At 42.2% G+C, this 10,561-nt stretch overlaps 2 protein-coding genes across 4 annotated transcripts in view; one reads left to right on the top strand and one right to left on the bottom strand.

Annotated features, from left to right (window-relative positions):
- Positions 1-2,500: 2,500 nt before the first annotated feature.
- Positions 2,501-8,512, bottom strand: fkbp4 (FKBP prolyl isomerase 4). Of its 2 annotated transcripts, none has more exons than XM_031870613.1 (11): positions 8,027-8,512; positions 7,355-7,499; positions 7,132-7,274; positions 6,873-6,993; positions 5,619-5,775; positions 5,277-5,367; positions 5,082-5,165; positions 4,814-4,999; positions 4,498-4,641; positions 3,887-3,982; positions 2,501-3,716 (listed from the first exon to the last, which is right to left on the bottom strand). In XM_031870613.1, the coding sequence occupies exons 1-11, from the start codon at positions 8,123-8,125 to the stop codon at positions 3,621-3,623; spliced, it is 1,362 nt and encodes a 453-aa protein (XP_031726473.1). In that variant the 5' UTR covers positions 8,126-8,512; the 3' UTR covers positions 2,501-3,620. The 2 variants fall into 2 exon arrangements, with proteins under 2 accessions (XP_031726473.1, XP_031726482.1); XM_031870622.1 differs by having other exon boundaries at positions 2,501-3,713.
- A 309-nt stretch (positions 8,513-8,821) lies between these two features.
- Positions 8,822-10,561, top strand: part of ddx11 (DEAD/H (Asp-Glu-Ala-Asp/His) box helicase 11) — an 8,041-nt gene continuing 6,301 nt past the window's right edge. For both annotated transcript variants that reach the window (XM_031867038.1, XM_031867029.1), the window contains exons 1-7: positions 8,822-8,899; positions 9,273-9,449; positions 9,555-9,770; positions 9,886-9,972; positions 10,053-10,189; positions 10,281-10,338; positions 10,423-10,530. In XM_031867038.1, coding sequence (XP_031722898.1) covers positions 9,315-9,449; positions 9,555-9,770; positions 9,886-9,972; positions 10,053-10,189; positions 10,281-10,338; positions 10,423-10,530 — 741 coding nt within the window. In that variant the 5' untranslated portion in view covers positions 8,822-8,899; positions 9,273-9,314. The remainder of the gene's footprint in view (positions 8,900-9,272; positions 9,450-9,554; positions 9,771-9,885; positions 9,973-10,052; positions 10,190-10,280; positions 10,339-10,422; positions 10,531-10,561) is intronic.

The following is a 10,561-nucleotide window of genomic DNA, read 5'->3' as shown; positions in this document are numbered from 1 at the left end:
TAAATCCTCCTGACCTCTGCTCCGGCTAGTGACTAGTCCAACATTTCAGTGCACAGGAAGCCGTACAAGCAACGGAGTGAACTGTGAAATCTCACACCAGCTTCACTTCACACAACTTCATGAGGACATGGAACAGATAGAAGATGCTTGAAAAAGATCACAGCCGAACTTATTTTGCCTTCAAATAATTAATAGCGTGATTATGACTTAATGGTGAAAAATAAATCATTGATGCGTGCATGCGCACATAGTTGTGACTGAATATCTTCAGGTTCACTGTATATTACCAATACAACTTTTTAAATAACTTGCAGTTTAGTTAGTATTGTTGTAGACCCATTTTACAGATGTATTAAATGAAAACATGTTTGAGATGCGAGGCTTGAACATTATGTAGCTCGCACACTCAGCCAAATGCATTGTGGGAAGCTTCGATTGGTAATCCGTCGTAGCACCCGGGCACCACAACCCCCCCCCCCCACCAAGACCTTTGAGAGTGATGTTATGGATTAGGTTAGATAGTAAGGATGGCTGGAGTAAAGTATGAGATGAAGTAGCTGCTGGGAGGGCTGTGGAGGAGGGCTGGGTGTAATTGCTGGAAGTGGAAAGCTTGGGGCCCTGGTATTCCGGTGCCACATGCCCGAGCAAGAGCTCCTGTGGTTGCTGTAGTAGGCAACGAGCATTCAGGTTCTCCTGACAGTTCTGGCTGGTATGTGCCAGGTTCCCGTCCCACTCGCTGCTAGAGTGGAGCAGTCACTCAAAACACGGGAAGCGGGATAACCAATGAATAAGCGGGAACCAATGGAGACACCGACGAGTGTCGTTGAGACAGCCGGTAGCTACGCTCGCTAAACGAGACTGAATAAGGACGTCTGGTCCAGGGATAACTACAAATTACCGCAATGACAATACATTTATGTATCATCGTGTCAGCTTACGTAGCCTAACTACATGCGTTATATATATATTGTTGAAGTAGCTCGGTCTTGTACTGTAAACTACTTAGGTGTCGTTCCCTCTGGAAAATAACAATGTCAGGAAGTAAAGTGACATTTTTGTATCAACCTGACAAAATTACGTTCTTGTGGAAAGAAAAGAAAAGGAAACACTGTAACTTCTTTACATTCTATTTGAATGTAACTTCTTTACATTAGAATGTAAAGAAGTTACATTGTATTAGAATGTAGCTTCTTTACATTCTAATAGAATGTAAAGAAGCTACAGTGTATAGGGAGTGACCTGGTTGACGCGCTCGTTGTACGTCTAGATTACCTTTGATGTGCGTTGCATTAGGTACATCATCACAGACAAGTTTGTTGAATGAGAGTTCGTTTATTTCCCTCAGCGTGGAACAACGTAAAGACAGTCCCGTTCCTTCCACCGACATTAAACGCACCAGTTGCATAAAGACATCACTGTTACCGTAAATCGGTATTAGGCAATCAAATAATTAGGCACACAAGTTAACTCTCAAGGAATATAATGGTAATTACTTATATACTGTATACCACCACGCAAGCAAACCAAGGACATAGAGATAGCTCCAGTTGCTCAAAAGAATAAAAAAAAACCTCCCAGCTGAGTAATCACTACACCTCCCTTTCTGTGTAAACCTGGGTTGATAGTTTATGTCACAAAACAAAGACGCTTCAAAAGAAAGCAAACATCCAGCCGACAATAACTCAAATACAGCCACCTGTAGAGAAAACAACCGTTCTTGGCAGTTATCACACTGTAGACAGAGCACATCCGTAAACTGACACCGGTGTCCCTGTGAGAGAGCTGGAGGATCAGATCAGATCCCGTCTGTCCTTGGAAAAGAAGACTCTGACCTCATGACAGCTGCAGGTACACACTGGGTCAAATAATTAAAACTGTGCAAAAACACATTTTACACTATAGGGTCTTTTTCAAAATACACAAAAGCCTCAAATAGAAATGCTTACACGCTGATGCCGTTTAATCCTATTTTGTGGACAGTGGTCTTTTAGTGCATCTCCAAAGCCATTTAGTGCTGCCTCTAGCAATGTTCCCATTATTATTCAATAACTTTACTTTGAACAGTGCAAAAATCATTGATACACAATATAAAGAAATTAAAGGCGACATTATTTTGACCTTGGAAGTTCTGCTTTAAATAGTTTAATTGTACGATTTACCAATTCACTTTTTGCTTGTCGACAAATCATCTAAAATGTCTAGTAAACATTTGAAAACTAAGAATGAGTAATATCTCAATTTCAGTCAGAGTTAATGCAATGAATTCAATCTGAAGCTCAAACTGGGCTTCAAATGTAAATACAAACTGTATTCTCATTATTTAAATCAATCAAAACAAGTGCTGTAAATCAATGTATTAAAAGTTCCATATCATGGTGTAAAAAATTGGCTGGATTAATCGCTCCTGTGAAATACCAACTGTCAGCAGATTCCTTATTATATTTGACAGGTTCCCAGTTTTTTTCAAGACAGGGCAAGGGAAAAAAAAGAACACACAATATCAAATTGTAGCTATTCTTTATTATATACTTCTGTCAGGGCAGACCAAGCAGTGACCCTTCCAGAAGACAAAGAAACTCAACACACAATCCATGGACCAGTTTTAAACTAACCCCCCTAATTCAGCTTCTGCCCCACTCTACAGGTGCTGTTGACTGACGGTGAACAGGGCTGACATATTCTTATCCTGGCGTACCATCTTCAACAGCCTGATTCCAACAGGCTATACAAGCACACGTTCATTCATGTATTTTTTTTTTTTTTTTTTTACAGTAAATTAAGACTAATTTTTATTACTTGTGTGTCCAGGAGAGGCTAATTCATGTCATTTCTAGCTGCTTTAAAATGTACGTATTCCAGTTAAGTCATTGGTTGTACTCATCATCTTGAGAACAAAGAAGTCACAAGCACAACACCAGAAAAAGAAAAGTACAAAGTCAAGGTAAACAGTCATGTAACCTGGGGGTTATAGAGGAGCACCGTCTTTAGATTAAGAAAGAAGCGGAAAGTTTGATAGCTATTCCAGGTTAACGTCTTATTACTCCACCTATCCACAGTGCTGCTACATACGTACTTTGGGACTCAGTCACTCTCACATTCAGACACGTATCTATGCACACGACCATCCCAACTCCAGGAATTGATCAGTAGGCCCATGAGGAGTGTTCAATGGATAACATAATACATGAAGGGTAGAGGACAGGGGGTAGTGCAAGGTGAATGGTCTAGCCCTTGACGGGTGAAATTCTGCTCTTAACACTTGGATACACTTTTATCCTACCCAAAGCGCTGTGACAACACATGCACAGTTCAAAGCTGCGGGTTGAGAGGTTTCAGGGGTGGGGTTGTTGTGGCACATGATTCATTTATTAAAACCACGTCCCATGGTGCTATCAGCTGGAGAAGCCCCACCCAAGCTTGGGTGGCCGCTAAAGCAAAGAGCCCGGGGGACAAATAGAGCCATCGGAGACGCTCCTAAAGTCAGTGCTCTCGTTGACATGCTCGATCTCACACATGTACACACACACACACACACACACACGCGCACACACACACACACGGCTGAAGTTACAAAAGTCTGAAGCACAGATGAACCGCAATAGTCGCATCTTTATCTACGCCTATGCTTCGCTGGCAACTTCCTTTTCTCCGTTCTCAACTTCCATCCCATCATCGTCGCTCGCCTTTCCCTCACCCTTCACAGTCTCTGCTTCCTTCTGTTCATGAAGAAAAAGAAAGAAAGAAAGCAAAAGAGAGAGAGATAGAGCAAGAGAGAAAAAAAGAAAACATGAATCAAGTCGGGATTTTTACTTCAGTCCCTTTGAAAATCTAAACGCATGTTTATCACACCGCCACGTGGCCGTTTTTAGAAAGCACAATCCTTCACCTTTGAATCCCTATCTGCAAATTTCTGGAACATGTTGGCGTAGATGCGTTTGTCCTTCTCGTGCTGCTCCTTGATTCGTTTCTGACAAAGGCTCACCTAGCAGAATACAACGGAGAGGTCAGACAATCGTATTTTCAGAGACAGCGCAGTAAAAGAAAATATATATAATGACGGTCTTCAGAGTTTTACTGCTCTTCTAAAACCTATTCGACATGAGCTATTATTTACAATATTTATTTTACACAGGAAAAGGGAAACGTGCTCATTTGCAAAAAAAAAAGCCAATTTCTTTTTTATGTTTGTGACATATTCCACAGATTTCGACAAAGACACTTTAGTGAAATGTATCATATTTCTAGTATGATGTCAATATGACTTAAAAGATAATTTTTACTTTGTATTGTTGCCGAGAACTGCGCACGTCATGTCGAAAACAATAAGCAACATCCTGAATCTCAAAAAGGACACATTCATTTAACTCCCTGAATGTTGTTTTTTTTTAAAAATTTTTTTATTATTATTATTATTTGTAACAAACTCGTCCTGATGGTAAAATGTAGGAAAACAAGCCCAGTTTTAAGGGATCCTCTTTAAGAAACACTGCTTTATACCTGGCTCTTGGCAGCCTTGTTGGCAGGATACAGTTGAGCAACCTGCTGGAAGTCATCTCTTGCCTTGTCAAACTCCTTCATACCAAACAGTGCCTCTCCCCTTCGGAACAAAGCCTTCTCATTCGATGCCTGCAGGTCCAGAGCCTACAATTGTGAACAGAGTACAGAGAAATATTACAGTATTAAAGTAGCATATAAAAAGACATTTTTAAGTACAATACTCAACATAAAAATACCTAACAAGTCTTTAACCTGCCAATTACTGAAGAAATTGTCCACAAATTGTTCAAATGTGTTAACAATAGACATTAAATACCTTGTCACAGTTTTCTAGGACTTGATTTGGCTCCTGTAGTTTAAGGAAGCACATGGCTAAATTCAGATGTGCTGCCAACCGCAAAGCTTTGGCCTTATTTTCATCCTCCTCTGACAAACCAGACTCGTGTTCCAGCCATGACACGATCCTTTTGTACTGCACTGATGCCTGCTTGTATTTTCCCTCCTGAAGCATATGCAATAAGTTCATTAGAAAACATGACTTTACAGCGGTGTGCTGTGTGCTGTGTTAATACCCGACTGCTCACCTTAAAATACTGGGTTCCCTTGTCTTTGACAATGCTGCTCTGTTCCAGCTTCTCTACCGTGTTCATCTCCCACGATTCCTTCGCCTAAAGAAACCGAAACACACGAATCACTTCCTGGAGGGGAGAATGTTGCTGGACACAGCAGACATGTAACTGACCAGCTAAAGCCAAGTTGTGTTCAGAAGATCGGTTTACCTTCTCAAAGGCCGTCAGCTTGATTTTGTATTGCAGTGTCGCTCCACCAGGAATGTTATACTTGGCATTGCCTGCATTACCAAAGCCGTATCTACAAATCAAAAAACACGTACAATTAATTATCTCAAGCATATCAGCGTTATCTGTTGCAGTTTGAATCAAAACAGCATTGCAAAAGAAACACGCTACCTTCTAGAGTAGATTGAACGATTGTGCTGCTTAAGTTCTTTCATTGTTATACATTAGTCTAAACACAAGCCCAATTCAACAATTCAGTTTGAGAGATGAACACATGAATGATCTGATGAAAGAGAAACATACAAACTGTGCATCTGATCATACTTAGGCTTAATATTGAAGAGGGCCTCCTCTTCCTGCTCCATCGCCATTATAGCTTTCTCCACTCCAACTGGGAAGCCAAGACCCTCTCCATCTCCGACCTCAAACTTCAGTTCTCTCTCGTCAAACACGCGGCCCTCACAGGAACCCACCACAATTACTGAAGGGGAGGAAGAATGCGACGGTTAGGGGGTTTGTGCTACAAATGAGACTTGTTGGCATGCAGTAGACTGACAGCTCTGAGGTTTATGACACCTGAGGACTAGTGATTTCCAAACTGTCTAAATATTTAGCTTTGTTAACGCAAATATATCACAGCAAAATGATACTTACTTGGATATGGATGTATGCTGTGAACAATTGTAATCAGCAGGTTGGATTTAAACAGTTACAATAGACTCCAGTAGGGACCAGATATCATGGTGAGGTAAAAAAGAAGCAAAATTCCTCAAATAATCCACTTTTTTTCAGTCCCTATCTATATGCTCATGTGTTATAAACACTGATTTATGCCAAAACATTACTTATGTACTATATCTGTCTCAATCCTCACATACGACTCCGTCAGGTTTGGCAGCAGGTAGATGCACCGTTCTGCATGTTGCTGCAACTTACCGCAGAGAATGACGGAGAACAGGAAATACAAACCAGGAAGTCCAGTTTAAAGGCACTTCAGCAGTTTGTGCTAATTTGAGGATTTTTGTAACTCGTGAAAGTTGCATTACAATTGGCTCTTCCGTCTCAGTGCTTGTGAGGTAAATCGTACATATTACAAGGTGTTGGACCTGCATTTAAAAAAAAGTTCTTGTGATAAATATAACTTCATGCTGACTCCAGCCTCTGCTCTCCAGGGAGGACGAAACTAAAAACGCTGTGCAGCCGCCTTTCAGGCCTACACGGGCGAGTGTTTGATACTCGGAAGACAAATTAGAGTTTGTCATTTGGGCATCAAATAACATAAAATTTTAAATGTGCAAACTTTTCTGTAACAGCACACTATTATCTACCATAGCCTACCTATCTTAATCTAACCGATTTTTGCAAGTAAATTCATGGCTTAAAAATCTATTTGCAAATACAGCCTCATATATTTACTGAGTTTTGGTCTGACGTGTTGGTTGAAGCTTAATAAAGAACGTAGACTAACATTTCTATCGTTAGAAACTTTACTACATAAATTATACTATTATAATCACACACAGTAACATCTTTTTTCTTCAACTTTAGCTGAGAAATAGCCGTCTCTGGATGTGTTACCGTCCACAGAAGCTCCTTCGTTAGGCTTGGAGTATCCCTGCCCTTTAGTGATAATGCGCCGGATGATTCCTCCATCCTCCTCCTCGGTTACGTCCTCGCCTCGAAATTCAAACAGTTCCACCTACAAGTGTGCAGATGTGTAAATTAATATTTAACACCCATAAAGGATCATGGTGTACAATTCGTGAACAACAACAAACAAACAGGGATGAAAGTATAAAATGGATAATCAGCGTTACCCGATATCACTGACGCTTACCTCAAAAACAAGTGTGGCGTTGGGGGGGATCTTGGGCGGACTGCCTGCAGATCCATAAGCATACTCTGGCTTACAGATGAGCTGGCACAACTCCCCCACTTTCATGGTGGCCACACCGATGTCCCATGCCTTTATTACTTGACCTAGACACAAAGAAGACCGATTACCGACATGCGCTGTGCAACTATGACAGCTGAACGTCTCCGTCAGATATGAAACCAACCTTTGCCCAACTCAAAGGAGAACTTCTCTCCTCTGTCTCTGCTCGAGTCGAAATGAGAACCATCCAGAAGTGTGCCAACGTAGTGTACAAACACTTTGTCGCCGGTCATGGGCAGCTCTGTGCCCGTGCCTTCCCTTTTCACCAGCTGCAAAACCAAGAAGATGATTTGTCAAAAAATAATGATGAAGGGACGTTAAAAAAAAAAACTGTTCTCACAGCAACAGATATACGCCACCTGTGTACACACACTGCTGTCTGGTACTTTGCATTAGACAAAGCTGCCGAAATCCTTTGTGAATGAACGTGAGCTGTAAACCCCTGCGCGTGTGGGTGTGAATATAAAATGTCCCCATGAGCATGAATAGTTTGAGCATTAAGAATCTCTCCAGGACTCCAGAGACTTCTAGAAGTGAGGACGGTTGAAACGGCTGATTAATTATCCACGTTGTGCACACCCAGAAGTTGACGTTTAGCTATGAGACCAATGGTAGGAAACAAGACACGTAGTGTTACCGTGTTGTCAACATTGTGCTCCCATGAGCCGTGTATTAACAGCGCACGCGTTAAATTCGCTAACAACGGCTAACGTTAGCACATTTGAATGAGTAACCAACAAGCAGCCAGCTAACCACTCAGCTAACGTTAGCTGGAGTTAAAAACACAATCACTTACCTTTAAAACACCCCCGTCTTTCTTCGGTGTGATGTCCTCTCCCTCCATTGGGATGGCGTGTTGTCCTTCACTCATCTGCTCCTCTGCAGTCATCGTCATGAAGCAGATGTATCCCTCCTAACGTTACTCCTGCACCACAATTTTAAAATGAGCACCGGCTTCAGTAGTGGTGGCTAAAGCTAACTATACTTCTGAAACCACGCAGTAGGAGACACCCTGTCTCACGTCAACGATAGCTAGCTAGCTAACGCTGGGTAAAGCTGTTGGCTAGCCTTACGTACTTGTAAGTGCTATTGAAGTAAAAACTACACGGTACAGTTTCCAGCTAGCTGCGCTGAGACCCTGCTATCGCCGTGCACCAGTCACACTTCTATCTATATTGATAGTAGAGTACGAGCTATCGGTTAGGTTACTTCCAGTCCACGTTGTGTTGCAGTGTGGCGTCTGACAAGCGCTTAAAAAAGGGCAGAGAATTTTCTAGACTCTCTAGGAGGACCTGGGGGTTAAACCCGCGTAGGTGGCGCTTCTTATACTATATAAGCATCTCCCGGAAAGGCGGTGCACTTATGAAGAGCTGAGCCAATGCAACATTTAAAGATATAATATGCCATCACATAGATAGTTACTAGTGTACCTAGTTAAAATATTCTGTAATAACTCAATAGTCCCGCGTTAAAGGACGAATATAGTCCATACGTGTACATAGCACCGAACACGCAAGCACAGCACAAAATAAAACATGCGCTCTTTGGTTTATCTTGCTCCCTATTGGTCAGAATCCGCCCCCACTGCTGTCTGTTGGCGCGGTTGTTGAATAGCCGGGAGTTTAACATAACCACAGAGTAAAATCTATTTTCTGAGGAATATCTGCGGGTAAGTAGTTATTATATGACAACCGTAAGAATCCAGCTAATAAGCGAATAGGTTATGAGTTAGCTAGCCATGAATCCGAGACAGCTATTAATACAGATTTCCTCTCAAGGCAACTTGAAAGCTCGCAGTGACGACCAATAAAATTAGCAGCTTGACATAACACGTAGCTCTTTATTTAAACGGAGAGTTACTTCGTCATGACTTTAACGTTAGATTGATCTGCACATGAGCAGAATCCAATCCAAAAGCAGAATTCGGCGCCTGTCCGTCTGGCTTTGTAATGTTAGACACAACATCACAATCAGGAGGTGAAGCTTGTAGCTAATACAAGCCAGTCTAAACACACTGTGTGTGTGTGTTTCTGTTGATCAAGGGGCTCCTTTGTTAACCCTGATGTCACCTCTCAGGGAGGTTCATGAACATGGAGAATGGCAGGGCCCAATTTCCATTTCCCTACCAGCCCTATAACATCCAGGAGCAGTTCATGCAGGCCCTGTACAGTGCACTTGACCAGGGCAAAGTTGGAATCTTTGAAAGTCCAACTGGAACGGTGTGTATGTTTGCGTGTATATAAGAGAGATTTACAGCAAGAGCCGTTCGATTTTATTGATGATTTTGTGTGTTTTTCTTTTAACATATATGTCCTTCAACTCAGGGCAAGTCTCTGAGTCTAATATGTGGAGCTTTGAGCTGGCTCAGAGACCACGAGGAGAAGAGCAGACAGGAGACGGCTGCTCTGCTGCATGAAGGAGAAGCAGCTCTTTCCACTTCTGCTGCTCCGGCCTCCGCCACGAGCTCCTCAGCAGAGCCGGACTGGATCACTGATTTTGTTCAGAAAAAGGCAGAGCGTGACTTGGTGTCAAAGTTGAAGGTAAGACTATCAATGTACTTCAGATGTGTCTTTGGCATCGGATCTCTGGGAACTTCAACATCTCACCTGCTCAGATTTTGAATATTATCGGATGTGTTTTTTTTTTATGTGTCAGGAAGAAGAATTGAAAAGAAAGAAGAGGGAAGAACGATTAGAAATGATCAGAAACAATGTTCAACTTAAGTATGCAATGAAAAGAAAAGTAAGTGGTCCTGCACGGTGGCATTTACAATCACTAACTCAAGAATCTACAACTTCATAAATACATGTATGCGTCTGTAGAGCTCTGAAGACGAAGAGGCATTCAAATTGCTCCACCTCAGTACAGAGGAAGAGACCGAGACACAAGGCGACCAAGAGGACGAGGAGCTCATCATTGCGGAATATGAGAGTGATGACGAGTCAAAGACAAGGAGCAGGTGAGCGCAGCCTCCGATTATTGATTGGTTACCAATCATATCGAATGTTGTGACGGACATGACAGCAGGGTGTGTTTGCTCTCGTGCTCAGATTTTGTGGTGCTGAGGATGACGCCGACGACGAGCTGGTTGAAGAACATGTTACTAAGGTGTGTGAGAGAGAGAGAGATGTCACATTGTAACTTTAATAACTGTAAGGGTGAGTGTCATGCATTACATATGCGTGTTCTCAGATTTACTACTGCAGTCGCACACACTCCCAGCTGGCCCAATTTGTCCATGAGGTTCAGAAGAGCCCCTTCAGCAAGGACATCAGTCTGGTCACACTGGGCTCACGGCAGGTATGTGCACGCACGCACGCACGCACACACA

The sequence above is a fragment of the Anarrhichthys ocellatus genome, unplaced genomic scaffold, assembly GCF_004355925.1.
Source record: "Anarrhichthys ocellatus isolate YVR2014 unplaced genomic scaffold, GSC_Weel_1.0 scaffold2, whole genome shotgun sequence".
Classification (NCBI taxonomy): Eukaryota; Metazoa; Chordata; class Actinopteri; order Perciformes; family Anarhichadidae; genus Anarrhichthys; species Anarrhichthys ocellatus.
Note: the sequence above shows the minus strand (reverse complement) of the source record. Positions and strands in the feature narration are given on the sequence as shown.